The sequence below is a fragment of the Rhineura floridana genome, chromosome 19 (assembly GCF_030035675.1).
Source record: "Rhineura floridana isolate rRhiFlo1 chromosome 19, rRhiFlo1.hap2, whole genome shotgun sequence".
NCBI lineage: Eukaryota > Metazoa > Chordata > Lepidosauria > Squamata > Rhineuridae > Rhineura > Rhineura floridana.
This window is the reverse complement of record NC_084498.1, coordinates 8,497,676-8,521,886: the sequence shown is the minus strand read 5'-3', so window position 1 is coordinate 8,521,886 and position 24,211 is coordinate 8,497,676. Positions and strand designations below refer to the sequence as shown.

Sequence of the window (24,211 nt, the reverse complement as noted above, 5' to 3'; positions counted from 1 at the left end):
AGACCACAGATATGACTTTACAACAATATTTCAGCAACTTATTCAGAATTGATGGCAAGAAAATATTTGGGATAGAGGAAATTCCCATCAGACTCTTATTATATGACTATGGCTATGACAGCAAGATTATTATGGAATACTGATAATGGAAGATTGGACACTGAAATTACTGGACTTAAAAGGACTATTGAAGATGGAAGATGGAATTAATATGGATAATGGAATAATGGCTATTGAAATTATTGGACCTAACAGATTTTGATGAGATGGATTAATCGATATGTTTATTTGGAGAAAAATTGATAGATATATTTCTTAAAGAATTGAAACCTCTCTTTGACTTTTTGTGGAAAGAATAAAGTAATGTTTATGAGATTTGATGATTAATTAAGATAACTACTGGAGGAAAGTGATTTTATAATATAATTTAAGAGACAGGATTGTTATATATTGTAGACCTACAACTGATTTGATCTGCGACAAATGGGAAGTCAACATTTTATTTTTTTGTTTAATCATTTTTGTTTTGTTTTGTTTTTTGTCTTTGAATGTTTTATGATTTTGTTTTGTATGTTTTATTAAAATTTGAATAAAAATTATTGTAAAAAAAATGAAAAATGTGGATTTCCATGGCTTTAAAACTTTTCATAATTTTATAAACTTTGCAGGGTGAGTAACAATTCTTTCTGGACAAGGAGTTTGCCAGACTAATATAATACCCAGGTTGGCTTATTTCATTTAAAGTAGTCTGGGATGGTACTCTTCCCCCCCACACACACACACACACTGCCCTTTTCTTCTTGTACTTATCTGCAAGACTGCATTAGACCTCTGATACAGTCTTAACCAAGCAACACTGAATGTGCACATGCATGTGTTTTAATGAGAAAAGTGAAACAACTCTGGGTGTTCATTTGTATCCCATAACACATTTCTGCATGTTATGTCTGTACGTTGGTCTTATGGAAGTTGTGGTTGAAATAACGCTCTTGTGCAAGTTCCAAAATGCTTTATTTTTTTAAAAAAATCTCATGCTTTTCTTTGTAGCGCATACAGAATGAAATCAGTCACTTGATGAAACTACAAAACCAGAATGTGTGTTCATGCAACAAGCAAATCTCTCAGGTCAAATTTGTGAGCAGTTTCTCTTCATTAGAAAGTCAAATGGGGTTGCAGTCTGAATCCTTTGAAGAAAATGAACTCTTTGCAAATCTCCTCAAATCCAATAACCCTGAGAGTCAGCCAGAAGTTTCAACTGTGCATCAGGAACGCCTCACGAATAGTGTTTCAATGAGCAGCGGGTATGGCACCTGTTCTGTGGCAGAACTGAGTCCTACCAAATGTAAAGACATTCAAACGTGCATGAAAAATGCGGAGGAGGTTACCAAAGGAAAGGAAAGTGCGTTGTCAACGCAGGGAGATTTAGTTACAGCCAGTATTCAAAACACGAGAGAGTGTACGCAAACAACTGTAGAACATTGTCCGCCACTAAAAGAGGATGAAAGAGTTTTTCATGCTGAATTTGAGCATAATATCAAGGAAAGTCCATGTGGAAAAACAAGCTGGTAAGTGACCAACCTTGGAGTACTTAGGTTTATCTTTAGCGTTAGTAAGTTTTAGTTATGTTTGATTCCCTGCTCCTCGTTTATGCACTTCTTGCATATATATCACTTGGCATGCAGTTGAGTTTGCTTACATTGAGATCCAAGATGCATTCCTTGCTTTTGTGATTCTTGAAATGGTATGAAAGTCTTGGTAACAGAGACTGTTATAAGAATATAGGAAGCCTCTTTCTGTTGAATCAGACCATTGGTCTATCTTGCTCAGTATTGCCTATCCTAAGTGGTAGCAGCTCTCCAGGGTTTCAGACAGGTCTTTCCCAGCCTTACCTGACAATACCAAAGACTGAACCTGGGCCCTTCTGCATGTAAAGCATGTGCCCTACCACTGAGCTGTGTCCCCTCCCCATATATCATGCTCCTTCCTGTCTTGCACTTGCCCCAAATGGTTTCATCCTCTTAAACATGAGAAGTCACCAAGGTTGGAAAGAATCCATTATTTATTTATTTTATTTATTTATTATTTGATTTATATCCTGCCCTTCCTTCCAGCAGGAGCCCAGGGTGCCACTAGGCTCTCTTTTGGTCTCAGAAGACTTAAAAGATGTAAGAAACGTACATAAATGTATGAAAGGAGTTGGTTGAAATGTACCTGCTCCAGTCATAAACAATAGCAAAGCAAGCATGTTCTCAGTGTGCTTGGCCCATAGTAAGAGTGAAAAGTGCAATCCACTGTGAATGAACTGAAGTGTGACAGTTATATGCTACCAACTGGGCAGGTTACCATAGTATATGTAATCTGGCCATTATGTTTTTATGGACAGAATTCCACTGTGCCTTCAGCTGCACGTTATTTCCCACGGAACAACGATGGGGACATTTGATTGGCCATTAACTCTCAGAGAGAGAGGAAGAGATTACTAAGCTGAGCGATAGCATCATTGATCTCCTCTTCCTTTTTCCCCCCTGTGGCTCTTGGGGAAACAGCAATTGCATAGGTATTTGCTGCATCCTAAGCTCTGCTGGCGCAGATGACAGCACTGCTGAATGTGGCAGCCCAAGTCTCTCGATGCTGTAAAACAGAAGACTGACCCTAGACAAGTACACTGTCCACTGTCTAGAATCATTGAAATAGCTTCCTGCCAGGGTTGAAAATCCAAATAGGAGGGAAGCTTAAGTTGCAGGTCCATTAATAAAACTTTGCATCTGGTGAGAAGTGGATGAGGAGAATTTTCATTACTCTCTGTCTTTTTACTAATACTGGAACTCTAGGTCATCCAGTGACATCTATTGGCCAATAGGCTCAGGGCAGACAAAAGAAAGCACTACTTTGCCCAGTGCAAAATTAATTTTAAGGAATTTGCTGTTAGTTAGTTATTCTTTATTTATATCCCGCCATCCTTCCAATACTGGAACTCGCGGCGGCTTCCAGATAAAAGCACATATAATTAAAACATACAGAATCTACATTAAAATGAAATTAAACTACATCCAATATTAAAACCAATCATATTGCTAGATAAAAAGGAATCAAAACCAATTTAAAAATAGTAACATTCGGCATTGGTAGTGCAGTTCCCAGCAGTCCCAACTTTAGCAACCGTCAGTACCAAAAGCTTGTTGGAATAGGAAAGTCTTTGCTTGACGCCGGAAGGACTGCAGGGAGGGGGTCATTCTTATATCCCTAGGAAGAGCATTCCACAGCCTAGGGGCCGCCACCGAGAAGGCCCTATCCCGCGTCCCCACCAATCGTACTTGAGAGGAGGTGGGTACTGAGAGAAGGGCCTCTCCTGAAGATCTCAGGGCCCGGGCAGGTTCATACTGTTAATTCTAAATTATTATATTTTGATTTTAGACTGTACAGTTTTGTGTACAGTTTTGTGTTATTTTTATTGTATTTTTAACATTCACCGCCCAGAGAGCTGTTGCTAGTCGGGCAGTATATAAGCTTAATTAAATTAAATTAAATAAATACAGGGAGATACGGTCTGATAAATAGCCTGGACCTAAGCTGTATAGGGCTTCATAGGTCATCACCTTGAATTGTGTTCGGAAACAGACTGGCAGCCAGTGGAGCTTTTTTAACAGGGGGGTAGTATGGTCCCTGTAACCCACCCCAGTTAACAATCTGGCAGCAGCACGTTGAACCAGCTGGAGTTTCAGAACAGTCTTCAGATGCAGCCCCACGTAGAGCGCGTTACAGTAATTTAAGCAGTGTGTCACCATGGCCAAGTCCATCGGTTCAAGGAACAGGCGCAGTTGGCGCACTAGTCTCAACTGTGCAAAAGTGCTCCTGGCCACCGCAGAAACCTGGGAGTCCAGGCTTAAAGCTGAGTCCAGGAGCACATCCAAACTGTGAACCTGTGTCTTCAGGGGGAGTGTAACCCCATCCAGCACTGGCTGTATCCCTATTCCCTGATTCGCCCTACGACTGACCAGGAGCACCTCTGTCTTATCTGGATTAAGCTTCAATTTGTTGGTCCCCATCCAGTCCACCACTGATGCCAGGCACTGGTTTAAAACCGAGACAGCTTCCTTGGAAGTATATTTTTGGTGTATATTTTATACTTAATTTTGGTTTTCTGTAGACCGGTCTGATGTTTTGTAATGTGAGGAGTTTATACGTTTTTTTAGCAAAATATTTAAAAAATTGCATTCCAATTGGGGGGATCATGATCAGGTGAATAGCAGCCAGTCTGTGTTGTGACTTCACGCTATTCCCTCTGTGTGTCTGTGCTTCTCAGAGGCTTGGATGTAACGGGTGGGGTTTCTGATGTTTGTTTTTTATCATCAGATGTCCCCAATGGCAAATTGCTTTGAAACTCCCTTTAATTTCAAAAGGGGGTTGCTATGTGGCATGGAGGACTGTTGTTCATGAAATAAAAGCCCAAAGCCTCCCTTGGGGAATGTGGAAGTAGTCATTTGTAGTTTGGATCTGACCATTGTATCCTGGAATCTTTTTATTCATATTCTGCAAGTTTTGTAAACGTGTCAGTATGGATAGTTCTTTACAGTTGCCCTGATAAATGTGCTACTGCAGGGTTTGATTCGCTTACAGTGAGTCACATCTCTTCATTTTGGTGCAGATCTTATTTTAAACAAATTACAGGATGTCCTATCATAGGCTTATGGGAGCAATTGCTTTCTTGCCAATACTCTTTGCTGAAAACTGCAATGTGGAAAACCAATCTGCTGTCCAGTCCCATCCCCCCCCCGTATATCACATAAGGATCTACAGAGTTCAATCTATATAATACCAAAGTGGCTGTAGTGAGAAATAGATGTAACATAAATGTATCTTGCATTGCTGGTGCAAATCTCTCTCTCTCTCCCCCTCCTTCTTGCAGTAAATCTTTAACATCATGGGCTCAAAAGCTGAAACAAAACCAGGTGAAAAGAACAAATGTGGAAGAAGGGGATGGGCATTCTGTGCAAGGAAAAGAGCAAACACAGACTCTAACACCGGAGAATGTAAGTGGAGCACCTTTCCACCTAACCCCTAAGCATGCATAGGATTGTGCTGCATTCTCTTTCTCATATCCAAAGAGCTCCATTTATGTGTGGCCAAGGGTGTGCACGTGCCCAACAGTATCTTCAGCTTTGTCCCACTTCTGAACATAGCAGTGAGACTCCCCTGCCCACCCCTTCTTTATTACAAACTGGCTTTGAAATCCCCCCACTTTCAAAGACGGCTTGCCTTGTAGGTTAGTGTGGTGCTCTTCAAGATTTGTACACCTTGGGTGCATGCAGTTATTTGCATTCTTCACATCCCAACCATAGCATTAATTTCTTTTTTGCCCCAGTTGGGGACTGTGCAAGCACTTTTTATGTGTGTCATACACAGTGGTGAGACCTTCTAGTAGATAGAAAGAATATTTTGAATTGCAGTGAGTCTCTAACCATGGTTTTAAAATACTTCCTATTCACACGTTGTCTGTTAGGTGATTGTTTAAATTTAGTTTAAAATTAGTTTCCCATAATGTCGAGTGAAGAGATGGCTGATTTCCACAAGCTGGGGTCATCAGGGTGGGGGATGACATGGTTGTTGGTGTACAAGACCTGCCTATGTTTAGAAGAAATAGTGGCCGCCTCCAAGCTGAGGAGGCTCCCTAAATGCCTTAGATCCGTAGGGCAGGAAGCCTCCAGCCCACAGGCCTAATTAGGTCCACCAGGCCATTTTGAGCAAACTACATCCACCTTTGCCTAGCCTGATATCATATATGAGCATACTCTAAGCACACCTGATTCTTCCTTTGCAACTAAAAGTTGGCACATCTTGAATCTGGCACTTTTTTCTGTCACCCTAGACTATGGCTGAAAAGGTTCCTTCATTTCTCCCTGGGTTCCTTTGAACCCTCCTAATAAAAGTTCCAAAAATACAGAAAGCTTTCTCTGTGGGATTGCACTGGCTTGTGCTTCCTACAAGGGTTATTGCACAATTTGAAGAAAATCAGAAACGTGACATGAGAAGTAGGAAGGCAGGGACAAGGTTCTAGCAAAAGTCTGGTTCCTACAGGAATCCAAGGGGCAGAGCAGGCTTGAAGAGAGCAGCATGGAACATGGTGCAGTCTAGATGGGAAAGACTAGTTTGGTGATCTACTGGTTGCCTACCTATAGGAAAGGGGTTCCTGAGGAATGGGAGCCACATTACAAAAGGCGACCTTGCTAAGGACCGCGCTGAACAGAAGGTCAGCTGGAATGATAACAGTGTTCCTGCCAAAGAGTGGTGGCAGGGTGGTGGTGGTGGTCATAAAGGGTTTCTGAGATAAGGAGCATGCTTTAAGGAGACCACAGTAGGAAAGGCAGTGGCTCTTTCCCAGAAAATGCAAAAAGAGTACTTAGGCACCAGTCCTAACCCCACTTAACATGGGAATAAGCCCCATTGAATTCAGTAGGACTGATTTCTGAATAGACATGGTTAGGATTGCCCCGTTAATGTGATTACTGGTGGAAGATGCTTGTTGAAGGAAACCCATTGTTCTCACAAGGGATAATTAATAACTGAACAGAGGCATTGCTTGCATTAGATATGGCAGAGGTTCTGGACACTTGGCTTATGCCCTTGTTATACAATTCCTTGTACAGCTACTGCTGGGAGAATGGGTTTCGCTTAAACCACGATAGCTTTCTCTGCTACTTTGCATTTATTTATTTATTAGATTTATATCCCGCCGTTCCTCCCAATAGGAGCCCAGGGCATTGCACAGAGCAGCCAACACAGACATGCAGTTCCAGGGCACATTCCAGGGCACATTCCAGCTGACTGAAGCTCCTCTGTAACAAACTCAGTGACACTTGCTTCTGGGCAGATTTTATAGTCTGGGCTGTCAATGGACTTCAGTGGGAAGTTTGGTGAAATGGCTATAGATGTTTGCTTGTAATACTTTTTTTCAGTATTTCTTTTCACAGTTGATGCACACTTACTCTTTTTGCTTTCTGTAAGTTATGTAACTTTTTATCTATTTATTGGTCTATAAATCATTGGGTTTTTTCTCCTCTTCTATGGAATTATAGACTAATTCTACTGCTGCTGTTTCACCATCTTATGCTTTTTACCTCAATGAACCAAATGGAAGCCAAAATTCTTTAGTGTCTGATACTTCAGGTATTGTTAATTGCTAATCCTTTCTTTCATTTTGTTTTTGTTGTTAGTATTGCAAAATTGCAACTGAATGTAAATTGTGGCATGCTTGATTATCCGTGTTATTCCCGTGCATTTATTTCTCCTGCACGTGAGCAGGCAAGACCCAAGCTGCCCAGATTAGTGTGTTCATGACAGACTACTGACTTGTGATGTGTGGGGCAAGGCCTATGGCTGCATTATTAAACTGTTTAATGTGGTCTAGCTGCTTTTGAGCAGAGCTTTTCCCTTTGATTTCACAGCACAATCCTATGCCTGTATACTCGCTGTGTTCAGTGGGGTTTACTCTCTGGTTAGCTATTTTATATATGTTGTCACCTGCCTGAAGACTTTAGAATAAGGCTACCTGTCAAACTATAATTAGCAAACAAGACTGGCAAACCACAATATGTTTGGGAGATTAGGATCAGGAAAAAAACATGAGGTGTACCATTTGTATTTAAAGCATAAACATTTAGTTATAGAATTTATCCCACTTTCACTGCAAGTGGGTTTTACTTTGCTTCTCTTATTACAAATATGAGCAAAAAGTGCAAAGGTTTTACTATAATTGCTTCAGATGTTTAATGTTTAATGTATTTGTACTTTTTATTTTGTATGTCGCCTAGAGTGGCTGGACAACCAGCCAGATGGGCGACTAATACATTTAATAATAACTAAATAATAAAGAAACCAGCTGCTAGGAAGCTGCCTTATACTGAGTCAGGCCATTGGTACCTCCAGCTCAGTACTGTCTACACTGATTGGCAGGGGCTCTCCAGGGTTTCAGGCAGGAGTCTTTCCCAGCCCTGCCTGCAGATATGGGAGGGTTGAATGTGGGGCCTTCTGCATGCAAGGCAGATGCTCTGCCACTGAGCTACTATAGCCCTTCCCCAAGCTGTTCTTCAATCAGATTCAATGAACTAGTGTACCTATTTAAATCGGAATACAGGGAAGACTGATTTAGATGGAGATCATGTTGAAATATTGTTAAGCACAAATATTCTCATTACATTCTCGACACTAGTTTCCCCAGAGTTCTCTGTGGTATTAATACATTATCTTTAGCATTATTTCATGTCAAACCCTGTTACTGCTAAAGCTCTGAAGCATAACATTTCAGCCATGAGTATTTCATAAGGCTGTGAATTTGCCCCGTAATGTGAAAATAAAAAAAAGTAATGTCAAGCTTCATAGCCCTTTCCTATACAGAAATAAACTTTGATATATTTTTACTCTTTAGGACTGTCATACTGGAAACTAGATGAGAAGGAGATGTACCATACTTTGCCTGAGAACTTTGGAAATGAATTTAGTATATTCCCAACTAAGGTGTCCTCGGAGCAGGTACCCTTTGTGTGTTGCTTGCTTTGGTGGTTTGCTGGATGCTGGAAACCTGTTCTGTCACTGTTGCTGTTCGGATCAGTTGATGTGCTTCTCCTGCACATCAGCCAGTTTATTTAGGGAGATTGAGAGACAGACCCCCATTCTCTCTCTCCTATTCTGCTACCTGATCTTGGAGGTATGCTTCAAGAGTCTGCGTATTTGCAGGACTTTTGAGAAAGTGTCAATTGTTTTAAATTTTTAAATTGTATTTTAAATTGTTTTTAAAAGATGTGTTTTTAAATTTGTATATTTGTTTTTAATGTTTTTAGTTACTGTAAACCACCCAGGGAGCTTTATATATACCGCCCCATAGCCCCATAGCCTCGTAGTGAAAACAATCCTCATCCCTCTAGCATACCATTCAGAATCACCCATCTGCAACTGACCACTTTAAATAAATAAATAAATAAAGTGGTCAGTTGCAGATGGGTGATTCTGAATGGTATGCTAGAGGGATGAGGATTGTTTTCACTACGAGGCATCCACCTTAAGGGCTTGCATCTCAAGCCAAAAGGCAGGATAAATATGAAAAAGCAAATGTCCATGGTTTTGTGTTAGATATATTAGCTGATGTAATTATCTTGGCCTTAATGATCCTGACTGTTTCTAGCAGTTAGTACAGGAACAGTTTTTTTGTGCTTTCTGGACCACCTCCTCAAACTGTTTCTTATTTAGTGGGCATGATTGGTAGGTTCTAATAAATGCAATCAGTTGTTTTATTTATCTTGTATCCTCAAGGCCTGTGGAACTCAAAGTGGCATACGTGGGGTTCCTAGGGAAGGCCTCCCATCCAGGCCCAAACCAAACCAAACTCAGAGCTGCTTGACTTCAGCAAGGTGGCTGCATCATGTCTTCTCAGACCATAGCCCTGGGACTAGTTGTGTGGTACCTGACTAGAGGGTTAACAGCAGGGGTGTCTAACCTGTGGCCTGCAAACCATCGCTGCCCCCATATTTATTTATTTATTTATTTATGGCTACTCCTGTGGGTCCCCTGCTGTGATGTCATTATGCCAGAAAATTTTTATTTGGTTCTCCCAACATCTCTGCAAAATTAATCAATTTGTTAAAAAGTATTTAAAAATGAAAACCCAAAAATTTCTAAAAAAAATGTGATTCTGAAATGCCAAATGGTTTTATCGCCCCCTGCCCCTGAAAATGTGTCCTTTTAAAAAATGTAGATTTTTTTTACTGAATTTAGTAATAAATAATAACTGATATAATTAATTAAAATAATGTAGAATAGCTGGTTATTTATTTATTTATTTATTTATTTGATTTATATCCTGCCCCTCCTCCCAGCAGGAGCCCAGGGTGGCAAACAAAAGCACTAAAAACACTTTAAAACAAACAACTTTAAAACATTTTTTAAAAAGCTTTGAAGACTTTTTTTAAAAAAAGGTTAAAAACATATTGTTTTAAAAAAAAAGATTTAAAAGCATATTAAAAAGCAATTCCAACACAGAAGCAGACTGGGGTAACGTCTCAAAAGGCTTGTTGAAAGAGGAAGGTTTTCAATAGGTGCCAAAAACATAACAGAGATAGCACCTATCTAATATTTAAGGGTAGGAATTCCACAGGGTAGGTGCCACCACACTAAAGGTCCATTTCCTAAGTTGTGTAGAACGGACCTCCTGATAAGATGTTATCTGCAGGAGGCCCTTACCTGCAGAACGTAGTGATCAACTGGGTATATAAGAGATAAGATGGTCTTTCAGGTATCGTGATCCCAAGCTGTATATGGCTTTGTACACCAAAACTAGAACCTTGAACTTGGCCCGGTAGCAAATGGGCAGCCAGTGCAATTCTTTCAGCAGCAGGGTGACATGTTGGCAATACCCTGCTCCAGTGAGCAGTCTCACCGCCGCCTTTTGGACCAGCTGCAGCTTCCGGACCAACCTCAAGGGCAGCCCCACATAGAGCACATTAGAGTAATCCAGCCTAGAGGTTACCAGTGCATGGACAACAGTAGCCAGGCTATCCCAGCCCAGAAACGGCCATAGCTGTCTTACCAGCCGAAGCTGGTAAAAGGCACTCCTAACCACTGAGGTTGCTAGACAAAGATGGATCTTGGAGCACCCCCAGACTATGGACCTGCTCTTTCAGAAGGAGTATGACCCCATCCAAAGCAGGCAACTGACCAATTATCCAAACTTGGGAACCACCAACCCACAGCGCCTTCGTCTTGCTAGGATTCAGACTCAGTTTATTGGCCCTCATCCAGCCCACCACCGAGTCCAGGCAACGGTCCAGGGCTTGCATGGTCTCTCCCGATTCAGATGTTACAGAGAAATAGAGCTGGGTGTCATCAGTGTACTGCTGACACTTTGCCCCAAATCTCCTGATGACCGCTCCCAAGGGCTTTATATAGATGTTAAACAGCATGGGGGACAAGGTGGTACCCTGCGGCACCCCACAGCAAAACTGCCAGGGGGCCGAAAGACAATCAAATAATGCTAGTTTCTGGAAACAACCTTGGAGATAGGATCAGAACCACTGTAAAACAGTGTGTCCTGTTTTACACTGTTTATCACTGTAAAACAGTGATAAGAGAGTGTTTTTGGAAGCCAGCCTTGTGAACTGCGCCCACTCTGACATGCAGTCCTTGACCTGAAAAAGGTTGAGTTATAGCCTTAATCAGGGTGACTTGGCCTAGGATTGAAGGGGAAGAACAGGTCTGGATTTAAAAAAAAACAGCAAAGGCAAGAGGTGTAGTAGATAAGTCAGTGTAGGAAATGGTGAGAGGTAATCCTGGCAAAGGTGTGTGCCAGGTTAGAGGGAAGCTGTTCCAAGTGTTGGGACTAAGGGTATAGCCATAAAAGTGGGAAGATGACAAATGGGTGTACTTGGCAGAGGGACTAAGGAGGAGCACGAAGAGGAATGAGAGAGGAGATGTGAAGAGCTGTCAGGATAAGGATTAGGAACTTGGAAGTGTTGACAAAAGTGGCAGGGGCCAACACAGGGTAGAAGAGAGTAAGATGTGGTTTCAACAGAAGTTCTTCAAGAATTTCAAAATTTGTTGAGAGTGAATTTCTTGTCTCCAACAGCTCTTGTGCCAGCCTTCTATCTATAATTCTTGTGCTACAAGTTGGCTGTTGCAACTTGCTTCTGTTGACAGGAATGGATGGTGTCTGAAGATATTCTGTGTCACAAGTCTTCAGTGCATCTTTCTTAACACTTAAGCAAATTTGTAATATAAAGTGGGATAAAACTGCAGAGGAGATTCCTTCAAATAATTGCATTCTGGCTACAGCTGATAGTAAAATCAGACCTTTTTTAAAAAAAGTGGTCTGAAGGCCTTGTTACTGTGATTTACAATATGATTATGTCATAATTTTCCCTTTTGCTTTTCAGGCAATCATGTTTTGGAACAGCAATCTTAACTTAGTAGTTTGCTTCTGTCAATCCTGCCAATCGTATATGGAGAACTAGCAGTTACACGAATGGCTTTTTTAAAGTAAATAATAGAATAGCGAGCCTGGGGGACTGGTCTGAGGCCCCCTTTGCCTGCTATTCACTTCAACAGTTGCATGAATTCCTTTTTTAAAAATGTGTGAATAGTTGTTGTTTTTTTTAAATGTGATCAGTGTCTTGTCTAGTTTGGCCCTAAATTTAGAGTTATTTTTGCCTCTCCTAGATGCATCAGCCCTCTTTTTCAAGGAGAAACTGTACAAGTACATTTGTTGCTGAGTGTTACTCTCCCTTTGAGCAGAATCTGCTGGACCATCAGCTGAAAACTATATTTGGCCTTGGTTTAAAAAAAATCAGAAGGGAAGAAAGCTGTTCTTGCTAAATAGAATTGGCCTGACCCAGGTGTTCTTGATGCTTAACGTATGCTCTGATGGCCATATTCTGATGGAGATCCCTCTTCCCCTTGCAGAGCTACCATTCCCAGAGTTCTCTGGGAAGAAGGTTTGACTGTGAAACCACTCTGGGAATGGTAGCTCTGTGAGAGGAAGAGGTGCCGCCAAACAACTCTCAGCACCCTTAACAAACTACAGTTCCCTCCAGGATTCGTTGGGGGGAAACTGGGACAGTTTAAAGTGGCATGATAGTACTTTAAATGTATAGTGCAAATGGGTCTGTCTGAGCTACCCCTGGGCTATAGGCTTACTCTGTTTTTAGTTAAGGCTGACAGTTCCAGAGAACATGCCTAGAATATTTCCAAGAGGCCTTCACAGTATCCACCTCCCATTTTTAGCTATGGTCCCGCTCACAGGACTACTGTGGATCCTGGCTCTCATTTTTCTACAGTGGCAGAGCCAACTCATTGGCCTTACTCACATGTCATGGTAAGCCAGAATCTGAGATAAACTTAATTGTTTACCTTGAACAAGCAGCACGCTACTGCAGGTTGCTCAGTCGGGCCTGCTTCGTGTCTCCCTTTCTTGAGTGGGAACAAACCGCGGAGTGACTGGCTTTGCATTACCTGTGAGCCCTTGTTCATGGTTTGTTTAGCGAGTAATTAACTGCAAAGGAGAGTTCCCACGTATAATACTAAGCCTGCCACTCTGCTGTTCATTTCCCCTTTTTGAAAGGAGGTGTGAAGCAGGCATGATTGAGTAGTGTGGACCAATGTTCATGGTAAACCATTGTTTATTTCAGACTTTGGCTTACCATGACATGTATGTTGGTATGAACAGGGAGGTTCTTTGCAAGTACTTTAGGCTGCACTCCGAGACTTGTATTGGCATCACTGCATTCATTTCCCCCTTACCCCTATGAAAAGTATAAGTTCACCTTAACATTTTTGCATTAAATATAACAGATGTTTTGCTTAAAATAATATCAGTCTTAATTGCTGTATTTTTTTTTAGTTGCTTTCTGGTGATGAGATGAAGCCTTCGTCCTTAAAGGATATTTATCACAAGAAACAAAGGGAAAGTAAGCAGTTTGTAGACTGGAACCTTTCCCCCTCGCAGTCAACTCACCCTCCTGAGGTAATGGCTTGCAGCTGTTGGATATGCTATATGTTGGATTGGAAGCCTCCCATGCTCCCTCGCGGTTGAGACTGGCCATGGTACAAAGCATAGTTAGGTGTTTTCCCTTGACACAAGCCCAGGAATTAGATATTTGCATGCATACACATTTTTATTTTATTTATTTATTTATTATTTGATTTATAGCCCGCCCTTTTAAAGATAAAAGTGGTTGCCGACCAGCTCCAGACGCTTTTGGATGAAACCGATTATCTAGATCCATTTCAATCGGGCTTCAGGCCTGGTTTTGGCACTGAGACAGCCTTGGTCGCCCTGTTTGATGACCTATGTCGGGAGAGAGACAGAGGGAGTGTAACTCTGTTGATTCTCCTTGACCTCTCAGTGGCTTTTGATACCATCGACCATGGTATCCTTCTGGAGAGGCTTGCGGAATTGGGAGTTGGAGGCACTGCTTGGCAGTGGTTCCGCTCCTACTTGGCGGGCCGTCTCCAAAAGATAGTGCTTGGGGAACATTGCTCGACACCGTGGGTTCTCCAATGTGGGGTCCCGCAGGGTTCGGTTTTGTCTTCCATGCTCTTTAACATCTATATGAAGCCGTTGGGTGCGGTCATCAGGAGTTTTGGAGTGCATTGTCATCAGTACGCTGATGACACGCAGCTCTACTTCTCCTTTTCATCTTCTTCGGGTGAGGCGGTCGATGTGCTGAACCGTTGCCTGGCTGCGACAATGGACTGGATGAGAACTAACAAGCTGAGACTCAATCCTGATAAGACTGAGATGCTGTTGGTGGATGGTTTCTCCGATCAGATGGTGGATATATACCCTGTCCTGGATGGGGTTACACTCCCCCTAAAGGAACAGGTTCGTAGTCTGGAAGTCGTTTTAGACTCTTCCCTCTCACTTGAGGCTCATGTAGCCTCGGTGGCACGGAATGCGTTCTACCAACTTCGGTTGGTAGCCCAGCTACGTCCCTACCTGATTAAGGAGGACCTTACATCAGTAGTACATGCTCTGGTAACCTCGCGTTTGGACTACTGCAACGCGCTTTACGTAGGGCTACCTTTGAAGACGATTCGGAAGCTACAGCTAGTGCAAAATGCGGCGGCCAGACTGCTAACAAGAACTAAGTGGTCTGAGCATATAACACCTGTGCTGGCTCGCCTGCACTGGCTTCCAATACGCTTCCAGGCCAGATTCAAAGTGTTGGTGTTAACCTATAAAGCCTTATACGGCACGGGACCACGATATCTGTCGGAACGCCTCTCCCGATACGAACCGGCTCGTACACTACGGTCTACTACGAAGGCCCTCCTCCGGGTCCCGACGCATAGGGAGGCCCGGAGGGTGGTGACGAGATCTAGGGCCTTCTCAGTGGCGGCCCCCGAATTGTGGAACAGTCTCCCCGAGGAGGTACGCTTGGCGCCGACACTATCATCTTTTCGGCGCCAAGTTAAAACCTTTCTCTTCTCTGAGACATTTTAATCTTAGTTCAATGTTTGTAACTTGGTTTTAGATTGTGTAGTTTTTATATGCTTGTTGTATCAGATTCTGTAATTTTATTGTATTTTATGTTAACCACCCAGAGAGCTATTGCTAGTCGGGCGGTATATAAGTTTAAGAAATAAATAAATAAATAAATAACATCTTTTTAAAAAAGGTTAAAACATATTATTAAAAAAACATACTAAAAAGCAATTCTAACACAGATGCAGACATATTTGTGTGTGACATATGTATACACACACCCTACATTCTTTCTCTTTGCTGTGCTAGTCATCACAAGATTAGATTATCCATTCTCTAATAAAATCACATACACACAACAAGCAGGGTTGGGTTTTTGGCACAATGCAAGAATTTAACTGTCAATGCTTGCTGAGCGTAGCTTTTCTTTAACAAAAAATGAATGGCTTCTATTTCAAGTGGATGCCAGAAACTTAAATTCAACTCACAGATTTAAGTAACTACCACAGTTCTCTCTCTGCCCTGCCCACACACATACTGTTCCAAAATTACAGCTGTAACTTGCCTCACCATAATTTCCACAGCCGTCTGTTTTGATATCAAAATGAAAGTTTTTTCACCAGATAGTCAGCCATTGATATTTTCCTACTCTAGTCACTTGTGATGTTTGTTTCCCAGGTTCTGACCCTCGACCCAACACTGCACATGAAACCTGGCCAAAAGAATCCAGGACCTCCTCCACCCTGCTCCTTTGGGACACCGGAGAGGATTTCTTTTTCTCCAGACTCAATGGCAGATCCTCCTTTTTTCATGCATTTGGACACAGATTCGTTGTCTCACATGAGCACCGTAGCGTCACCTCAGTCTGTTGGGTCTCCAAAATACACTTCCAGTGCAACAGCTTTGCACATTGACCCCTGGAATACTTGCATGTTCCAGAACGAAGCTAACGCCAGTAGTTCTTGTCATCCAAGCAATGAGATCTTCAACACAGAGTATGACGACAACTTAACGCTCACGCCTTCTTTGGCTGCCCACTCCCAGCTTCCATCTGCTGACAATAGTTTGCCAGAATGCAGTATTTCAGTGACATGTGTGGAAGATCCTGTGGTTTTCTCCAAGTAAGGCTGTCATCAGTAAGAAAGTTGCTCTTTGAATAAGCATTGTAGTTTTCAGGAATTCAAACTGCTTACTGTCCTCTCCCGACGGCTTCTGATGAGTCAAATAAAGACTCGTAGTGTTGCTACAGGCTTGCAGATAGCTGCTTCTAGTTGCCTGTGATTTGTATGAATTGCCTTCAGGTGTCCAGGCAGGAAGCTTGGCTAAAAGTGGCTAATATTCCTTTTCTTAGGCCACAAATGATATGAGTAGACAACTAATTTAGGTAAACATTTTTGTGGGCTGGTCAGTTTGTAATTTATTTATTTTCCTTATATTTATATTCCACCACTCTTCCATTATGGAACCCAAGATGCATGTGATTCTCAGGAGGTCTCCCATCTATGCACTGATCAGACCAAGTCCCATACCTGCTTAGCTTCAGCAAAGTGGTGGCCTCACGTGCCCTCAGACCATGCCCTGGGACTTATTCTGGATTTATTTGCAAGACTGAGTTTCAGTTTTGTGAGAAGTGAACAGCTTGGATTCAGGCTGGGTTTTGTGGTTTGTCTGAAGAGACTTCAGACTAAGAACCAAGTTAGACGTGGTGACAGCAGATCTTTAAATGTTAATTGGGCAGGGCTAGGTTTAAATGAACAAGTCTGCTGCCATCTTGTCTGTTTGGCCATCAAAATGAACTATAGTCTTGCCCGCATCTCTGGTTTTGATCATCTGACAGGTGGAGAGTATTCCTCCGTCCCTGAGGGCAAGCTATACACTAAACACAAATGTATGTAAGAAAACCCCAGAATGTTCATAATGAAGAGTAGCCTTAGCAAACTGCAATTTTGAGTGGGAAAGGGGGTGTTTTGCCTTTTCCTTGCTGGCTTTCATCCCTTCCTCCCTCAAAACCCCCACAAGGTACTTTTCCCACCATGGGTTTCCAGAGTCATGTTGACACTCAAATGGTAACCTAAGGCTATCTTTCAGGTTTTAACATTTTCTTTTAAAATGTAATTTGCTCCTGATTCTCCAAGCACTTGCAGCAAGGGAAGCCCAGTTGAAATGCCTTTTGCTGGCAGAATACATTAAACAAAGAAAGACAGCCCAGGTTCAATCTCACCATCTTCAGGAAGGGCTGGGAGAAAGCCTTGTCTGAAATCCTGGAAAGATGCTGCCAGTCAGTGTAGACAGTACTGAGCTAGATGGCCCAGTGGGTCTGACTCAGTATAAGGCAGCTTCCTGTGTCAAGCAGAGTTGCTTTTTATGCAACAGGACTCATATATATAGGGAAAGGAAGGAAATAAGCTCTTGAATGGTGACGTACGCTCTGATGTGAAAGTTCTGAGAAACTTAGGCTGCAAATAAAAGCAGTTGTCTTTGACTTATTATTGTCAATGGATTATGCAGAGGATTCCAGCCTTGGCACTGAATTTAGAGAGCTTTTTAGATGCCTGAGCACTTAGATGAGACTCTGGCTTATTTCCTTTGAACAGTGGGCCTCCGCGCATCTTCTGATGTATCAAACTGCATTTGAACTTCTCTCTGTTTCAAAAGAGGCTTGCCATGTAGCATGGGGGCACCACTGTTCAAAAAACACCCTTCAAAGCTGCATTCAGAACCAGTTGTACGTTACTTTGAAACTTGGCCCCTGTATATAAATGTTTTGGTGGGAAAACTATTCTGCATCTACTTTTGGAGGCAAATTTCAGTAGCTGTAGTTCACCATTTGTGGTAAACACAAATGCCAAGATGGCCTTTTTCTGCCTCAAAAAATACCATTGCCCAGTAAGATGCAAAGGGGTATTATGACATGTTTTTAATCTCAAAAACAGGATTAGGCAGAATTTGAGAGAAAAACATGCCCGGCATATCGCTGATCTACGAGCTTATTATGATTCAGAAATTCAAAGCTTAAAGCAGCAGCTGGAGGCAAGCCATAAACCTCCTTCCGAAGACTTGAAGAAAATCAATCAAAATCTTGCTGACAGGTAATAGATGAATTGCTTGGAACAATGTAAGTATTTTCTAGTGTCTCTTATTTTTTTAAAGTGGTACTGTCTTTGAAATAGCTCTTTCTGTATTTTGCTTACTTTTAAAGATGTAGGGCACAGATATTGATAGCTACACAAAAATAGTTGTGGAATCCTTGAGATGCTAGTTAATTAGGGGTGAATTTCAGACAGAGAAGAGATAAATGCTGCTATTCACAAAGAGAGTTCCTTTAGCATGGATCTTCAACTTTCAGGATAACTGATTTATGTTCTTCTGCTGGGAGGTGGGGTGTTTCTTCCATGTTTGTGATGCTGTCGATCATACATCCTACCTCAATTCTTTTGGAAAGATGACCAACATAGTTTTGGAAACTAGATGTCTGGGTTCTAACATGCTGTCAGCCACACTCTCATAGCCCAGTTAGGCAACTCAACTAAAGACATTCAAAAACCTTGTCACTTTTATGCTTTTTAGATGTGACCAGTTAGAGGCAGTGTTGGATGAAGCTAATAATCGTATGCAAGCACTTGAAGATAAAAATAACACTCTGGAAAGGGAAGTGGTAAGTGCATGTCATGAATCAAATTGAGTTCAATTATATAAAAAGATCACCAAGTGAGAAGGCACAAGCCTGCTCTGTTAGCCCCATTAGTTTTTCCACTGAAACTTGGAAGTCCATCATTGGTCACAAATCAACAGGCAATTCTTGCAGAGATGCCAAATTTCATGTCCCTGAGGACTCCTTGATTCCCCACCAGAATTGCAATTGTTTTGTGTGGGTTTTTAAAATAATCTTTTTGTCTTTCACTTGCAATGTAAGCAGTAAAATTAATTCAGAAAAAAATCATATCAACATTAATAGAATCCATTAAGACTTCAAGTGCAGGTCAAATTGCAGATAGAATCACAGAATAGTAGAGTTGGAAGGGGCCTACAAGGCCACTGAATCCAACCTCCTGCTCAATGCAGGAATCCAGATTAGAGTATACTTGACAGATGGCTGTCTACCTACATCTTGAATGCCTCCATTGTTGGAGAGCCCATCACCTCCCTAGGTCATTGGTTCCATTGTCATACTGCTCTAACAGTTAGGAAGTTTTTCCTGGTTCAGCCAAAATCTGGCTTCTTGTAGCTTCCGTGTCCTGCACTCTGGGATGATCAAGAAGAGATCTTGGCCACCCTCTGTGTGATAATCATTTAAGCACTTGAAGAGTGCATACTTACCTGACACGTGGCCTGTTTTTGTTCCAGACAGATTGGAAGGAGCGCTTCTGTGCTGTCAGCAATACCACCAAGGCCTTGCAGGAGCGGATTGAAGAAATGCGCACCAGCAGCAAAGAGAAAGACAACACCATTAGCCGTCTGAAGAGGAGGCTTAAAGATCTAGAAGAAGCATTTGAAAAAGCCTACAAGCTCTCAGATAATAAAGATGCCAAGTTAAAGGAAGAAAATAAAATGTTCCAAAATGTAAGTGGGAAAACATGGGGTAACTTTCACACTTGAATTAAATGCCTGCTTGAGACTGTAGAAATTTTGAAGAGGTTCAGCTAAACAATCTGTTTGTGAGGCCAAATGGGAGCCCCGCTCTAACCCAGTTGCTGCTTGAATGAGTCTTTAGTTGAGATGATCTTCCCAAAACTTTCTAATAGGAACCTCTTTATGGATGTTGGCAGTTTGGCTGGCCATTAATGGAAATGTCCCTGTACTTGTATTACAGTTGTTTCTACTAAAACAAAAGAACCTTTGTGGTACGTTAACTTTTGACAAAGAAGCTGCCATTTCTAAAGGCATTGTGGGAAAAGGAGCATTTGTTCTGTTTAACTCCAGATGGCTAGGTGTTGATTTCAGCAGCTGGGGAGACAGATCTTTGGTGTCACTGCCTACTCGGTTTCTTTTCTGTCTCTAGTATCTAAATAGATGTGCTGTCTTAGTTCACACTCTGCATTTCTGGTATTTCTAAACTAATTCTGGGTTCTCCTTGGGGGATCTTTTTTAGATCAATTGGGGTAGGCTAACTCATAAAAAGCAGAGAGAGTTTGTTTAAATTCTGTTCTGCTGGGTGTGTCTGACACTGGTATTGAGCAAAGCTTCATAAGTTCTCTGCCTGGCTCTTCAGTTGAAATCAATAGTCTTGAAGAATTTTCTCTGTGGTTAAATGGGGGCAGGTTATTGGTATTCATGTCCACCACAGGTCACATTGCTGCCTATTTGAATATTGTTGATCATAGGAGGGCAGGCATCCTGCCCAGACATCCTGAACCTGTCCACCCAAATATGAATGCTTCTAACATAAAAAGTATAATGGCTAATTAAGAGAGAAAATGTATTTTTTATTTCTTTGTAGCTTTTACGAGAATATGAATCCCTTGGGAACGAACATGAAAGAGTAAAGGTGAGAAGCAAATTCACTTTGTACCAAAATTTTCTGCTATGGAACTGAATGTGTATTTAAATGGAGAGGCTTTGGAGGGTGGAGCCTTACAGTACAATCCTATACATGTCTATTTGGAAGTAAGACCTACTGAGTTCAGTGGGACTTAGACCCAGGTAGGTGTGTGTAGGATCATAGCCTTCAACTCATGAGGGATATGCTATAGATGCTCATTGCATTGTTGGTAGAAACTGATACGTTGGAGGGGGAGGGAATTGTAATTTTGTTACAGGCTGTCTCCAGAAGATAGTGCTTGGGGAACATTGCTCGACACCGTGGGTACTCCAATGTGGGGTCCCGCAGGGTTCGGTTTTGTCTCCCATGCTTTTTAACATCTATATGAAGCCGTTGGGTGCGGTCATCAGGAGTTTTGGAGTGCGTTGTCACCAGTACGCTGATGACACACAGCTCTGCTTCTCCTTTTCATCTTCCTCAGGTGAGGCGGTCAATGTGCTGAACCGTTGCCTGGACGCGACAATGGACTGGATGAGAACTAACAAACTGAGACTCAATCCTGATAAGACTGAGATGCTGTTGGTGGATGGTTTTTCCAATCAGATGGTGGATACATATCCTGTCCTGGATGGGGTTACACTCCCCCTAAAGGAACAGGTTCGTAGTCTGGGACTCTTTCCTGTCACTTGAGGCTCATGTAGCCTCGGTGGCACGGAATGCGTTCTACCAACTTCGATTGGTAGCCCAGCTACGTCCCTACCTGAGTAAGGAGGATCTTACATCAGTAGTACATGCTCTGGTAACCTCACATTTGGATTACTGTAATGCGCTCTACGTAGGGCTACCTCTGAAGACGGTTCGGAAGCTACAGCTAGTGCAAAATGCGGCGGCCAGACTGCTAACAAGAACGAAGCGGTCTGACCATATAACACCTGTTTTGGCCCGCTTGCACTGGCTTCCAATACGCTTCCGGGCCAAATTCAAAGTGTTGGTATTAACCTATAAAGCCTTATACGGCGCGGGACCTCGATATCTGTCGGAACGCCTCTCCCGCTATGAACCGGCTCGTACACTACGGTCTGCTACGAAGGCCCTCCTCCGGGTCCCGACTCATAGGGAGGCCCGGAGGGCAGTGACAAGATCAAGGGCCTTCTCAGTGGTGGCCCCCGAACTATGGAATAGTCTCCCCGAGGAGGTTCGCCTGGCGCCGACACTATCATCCTTTCGGCGCCAGGTTAAAACCTTTCTCTACTCCGAGGCATTTCAATTTTTTGTTAATGATTGTAATGTTTGTAATTTGATTTTAGCCTTTGCTGTTTTTAGATTGTGAAATTTGATTTTAGACTGATGTTTTTGTATTATATTGTATTTTATTGTATCTATGTTCACCGCCCAGAAAGCTATTGCTAGTCGGGCGGTATATAAGTTTTAAATAAATAAAAAAAATAAATAAATTGTTACCCCTCAGAGGTAAGTCTCTGTCTGCATGGCATTTTAACTGGATCAGGAATGATGGCTACCCAGTGGTCCCTAATCCAGCCTTGAAAATACAGTTTGATGCACACTGAGGCTCTTATTCATTTACCCATGTTGTGCAGATCATAATGTATCTCAACAGAGAGAATAGCAGCAGCTAAGTGTGCCTCCATCAAAGGTGCCTAAAAGCAGGGAATCCTTTACAAAGACAGATTGCTTGAGGAAGTGAGCAAGACTTGAGAAAAACAAAAGCCCAAGGTTACCCACCAGTCTGGAGCAATCCTGGCAGATTCCAAATATGGAGATTAATTATTGGTCAGTGATGATGAATCAAAACCTGACTTGAGCTTTCTCTAGAGGAAGCTAAAGCCAAATTGGATTGATGCCCTGATAAATGGAAGATATATGTTGGAATCTTTCAACTTTAGCAGAGACACCAGTTCTGTATTTACTTTACACTTTATGTGAGCCTAATGTGCTGTTTTTCCCTTTCCCACAGGACACTTTAAACATCACTGAGAACAAATTACTGGATGCACACACTCAGATTTCTGATTTGAAAAGGTAAATGTCCCATTTTATCCTGTTTGAGGGAAAATATTACAGTTTCAAATACTGTAACACCTTTATAAGTATTTCCATACATGATTATCTTATGTTGCCCCCCACAAGCTCCTCAGTGTGGGGCTCCCTGGCAACAAGATCCACTGGTTCCAGTTGCAAGGGCCTTCCCTCTGCTTTAATCTGAGAAGGGACAGTTCAAATCACTGGAATCTTCTGCACGCTTCACTTTCAGAGATGGAAAAGGGGCAGGTGCGGGTTTCTCTAAATATAGAGGACATGTGTCAACACCTTACCCTTTTTGAGGCTTCCCAGGCATTCTGGGACTTCAGGTATGTTCTTGAGACAGTAGTTGAAGAGTGCCTCTGCAGCTCCAGTGCTAGAGCCCCTTCCTGCCTCCTGGCACACGACTAATTTCTGCCATCCTTCCTGGCCAAGGCAGTCATTCATTTGGTGGCTGTGTGGTACAAAGGGCAAGTATAAGGATCCTGTCCCTAGCTGTAGATGCCTGATGTTTCTCAATTGTGGCCTAGAACAAAAAAGGAAATCTTAGCCTATTCACCTGGAATAAGTTGTTGCTCACCATAGGTGAGTCACATGACTATTTACCAAACAATACGAAATCAGTCTTGTACAGAATATAAATTATCGATGTTATTTTTTTTTTATTGGGAACATTTATACTCTGCCTACTAACTGAAGTTTTTACAACACATTTAAAAAGCTAGGCAGCTCTTTTCAGAAGTAAATCCCACAGAATTTAATGATACTTACTCCCATGTAAATGCGCATAGGATTGCTGCCCAAATCTTGTACAACACTTGATTCATTTTGGACTTTTTTTTAAGTCTGTGCATGTCCAATGGCACTTTGAATATTTCGGGGTTTGGGTTTCCTGATACAGGCACAAAAATGAATTCTGTTGTGTGAGGCAGCTGCCTTGCACTGAGTCAGACCATCTTATGAAATGTTTGATCTGCCAACTCTGCCAGTCTGTGTTGACAGTGACTGGCAGAGTTGGATCCAACTTAATTTATGTCTTTGTTTCTAAATAAGACTTGCAAAATTATGTCTTTGCTTCTGCTGTAGAACAGTCTCAAAACGTGAAGCTCAGGTCAAGCAGTTAGAACACGAAAACTTGCTCAAATTTCGCCATTTTGCAGACAGTCACTTCAGAACATCTTATGCCAAGTAAGTGAGCAATACATATGACCTTGTGCAGAAGTGAAGGATAAATGTCTTACAAAAGGCACTATGAGACTTAAGGAGGATGAAATTGTATTTCTTAGTCAGTGTTGTTTGATTAAGGATAATCACATCGATACAGACATATAATAAAGAATAAATGAATGGCTTTCGGGATGCCGCAAAGTTCCCGTTGCCTTGTTACAGTTATTGATTCAGCAATATAGGGGAAGGTCTTCTCAAACATTGTGTTCTCACTATATGTACTGTGCTCTGAGTGCCTAGACTGCAATCACATCTGAGGGCGTCTCAGCAGGCATCCCTGCTTCAGACTGCAGGGCAGGGGTGCGGAATGTTTTTCAGTCCAAGGGCCACAATTACTCATGGGAAATTGCTGATAGCATCACATGGTTAACAGATCTACCATGTTGTTTGTAAAACTGGCTGAGAATTTAAAAAACAATTTATTGGTCAAGCAAACTGTACACTAAAAGTAGAGAGAGTATTACCGGCTCTTTTTAAGATGTTGACCTTTCTACAGA

General features: G+C 42.0%; 1 protein-coding gene across 12 annotated transcripts in view; it reads left to right on the top strand.

The window, feature by feature from the left end:
* MPHOSPH9 (M-phase phosphoprotein 9) overlaps positions 1 to 24,211 on the top strand; it is a 60,812-nt gene that overhangs the window by 25,400 nt on the left and 11,201 nt on the right. For 11 of the 12 annotated variants that reach the window (XM_061602638.1, XM_061602636.1, XM_061602628.1 and 8 more), the window contains 12 exons: positions 1,048 to 1,565; positions 4,907 to 5,030; positions 7,074 to 7,164; positions 8,423 to 8,526; positions 13,382 to 13,504; positions 15,647 to 16,089; positions 17,902 to 18,057; positions 18,536 to 18,623; positions 19,313 to 19,528; positions 20,406 to 20,453; positions 22,423 to 22,487; positions 23,574 to 23,675. In XM_061602638.1, the coding sequence (XP_061458622.1) occupies positions 1,048 to 1,565; positions 4,907 to 5,030; positions 7,074 to 7,164; positions 8,423 to 8,526; positions 13,382 to 13,504; positions 15,647 to 16,089; positions 17,902 to 18,057; positions 18,536 to 18,623; positions 19,313 to 19,528; positions 20,406 to 20,453; positions 22,423 to 22,487; positions 23,574 to 23,675 (2,078 nt within the window). Of the gene's footprint in view, positions 1 to 1,047; positions 1,566 to 4,906; positions 5,031 to 7,073; positions 7,165 to 8,422; positions 8,527 to 13,381; positions 13,505 to 15,646; positions 16,090 to 17,901; positions 18,058 to 18,535; positions 18,624 to 19,312; positions 19,529 to 20,405; positions 20,454 to 22,422; positions 22,488 to 23,573; positions 23,676 to 24,211 lie in introns of those variants that run through there. The other variant, XM_061602640.1, reaches the window with a different exon arrangement.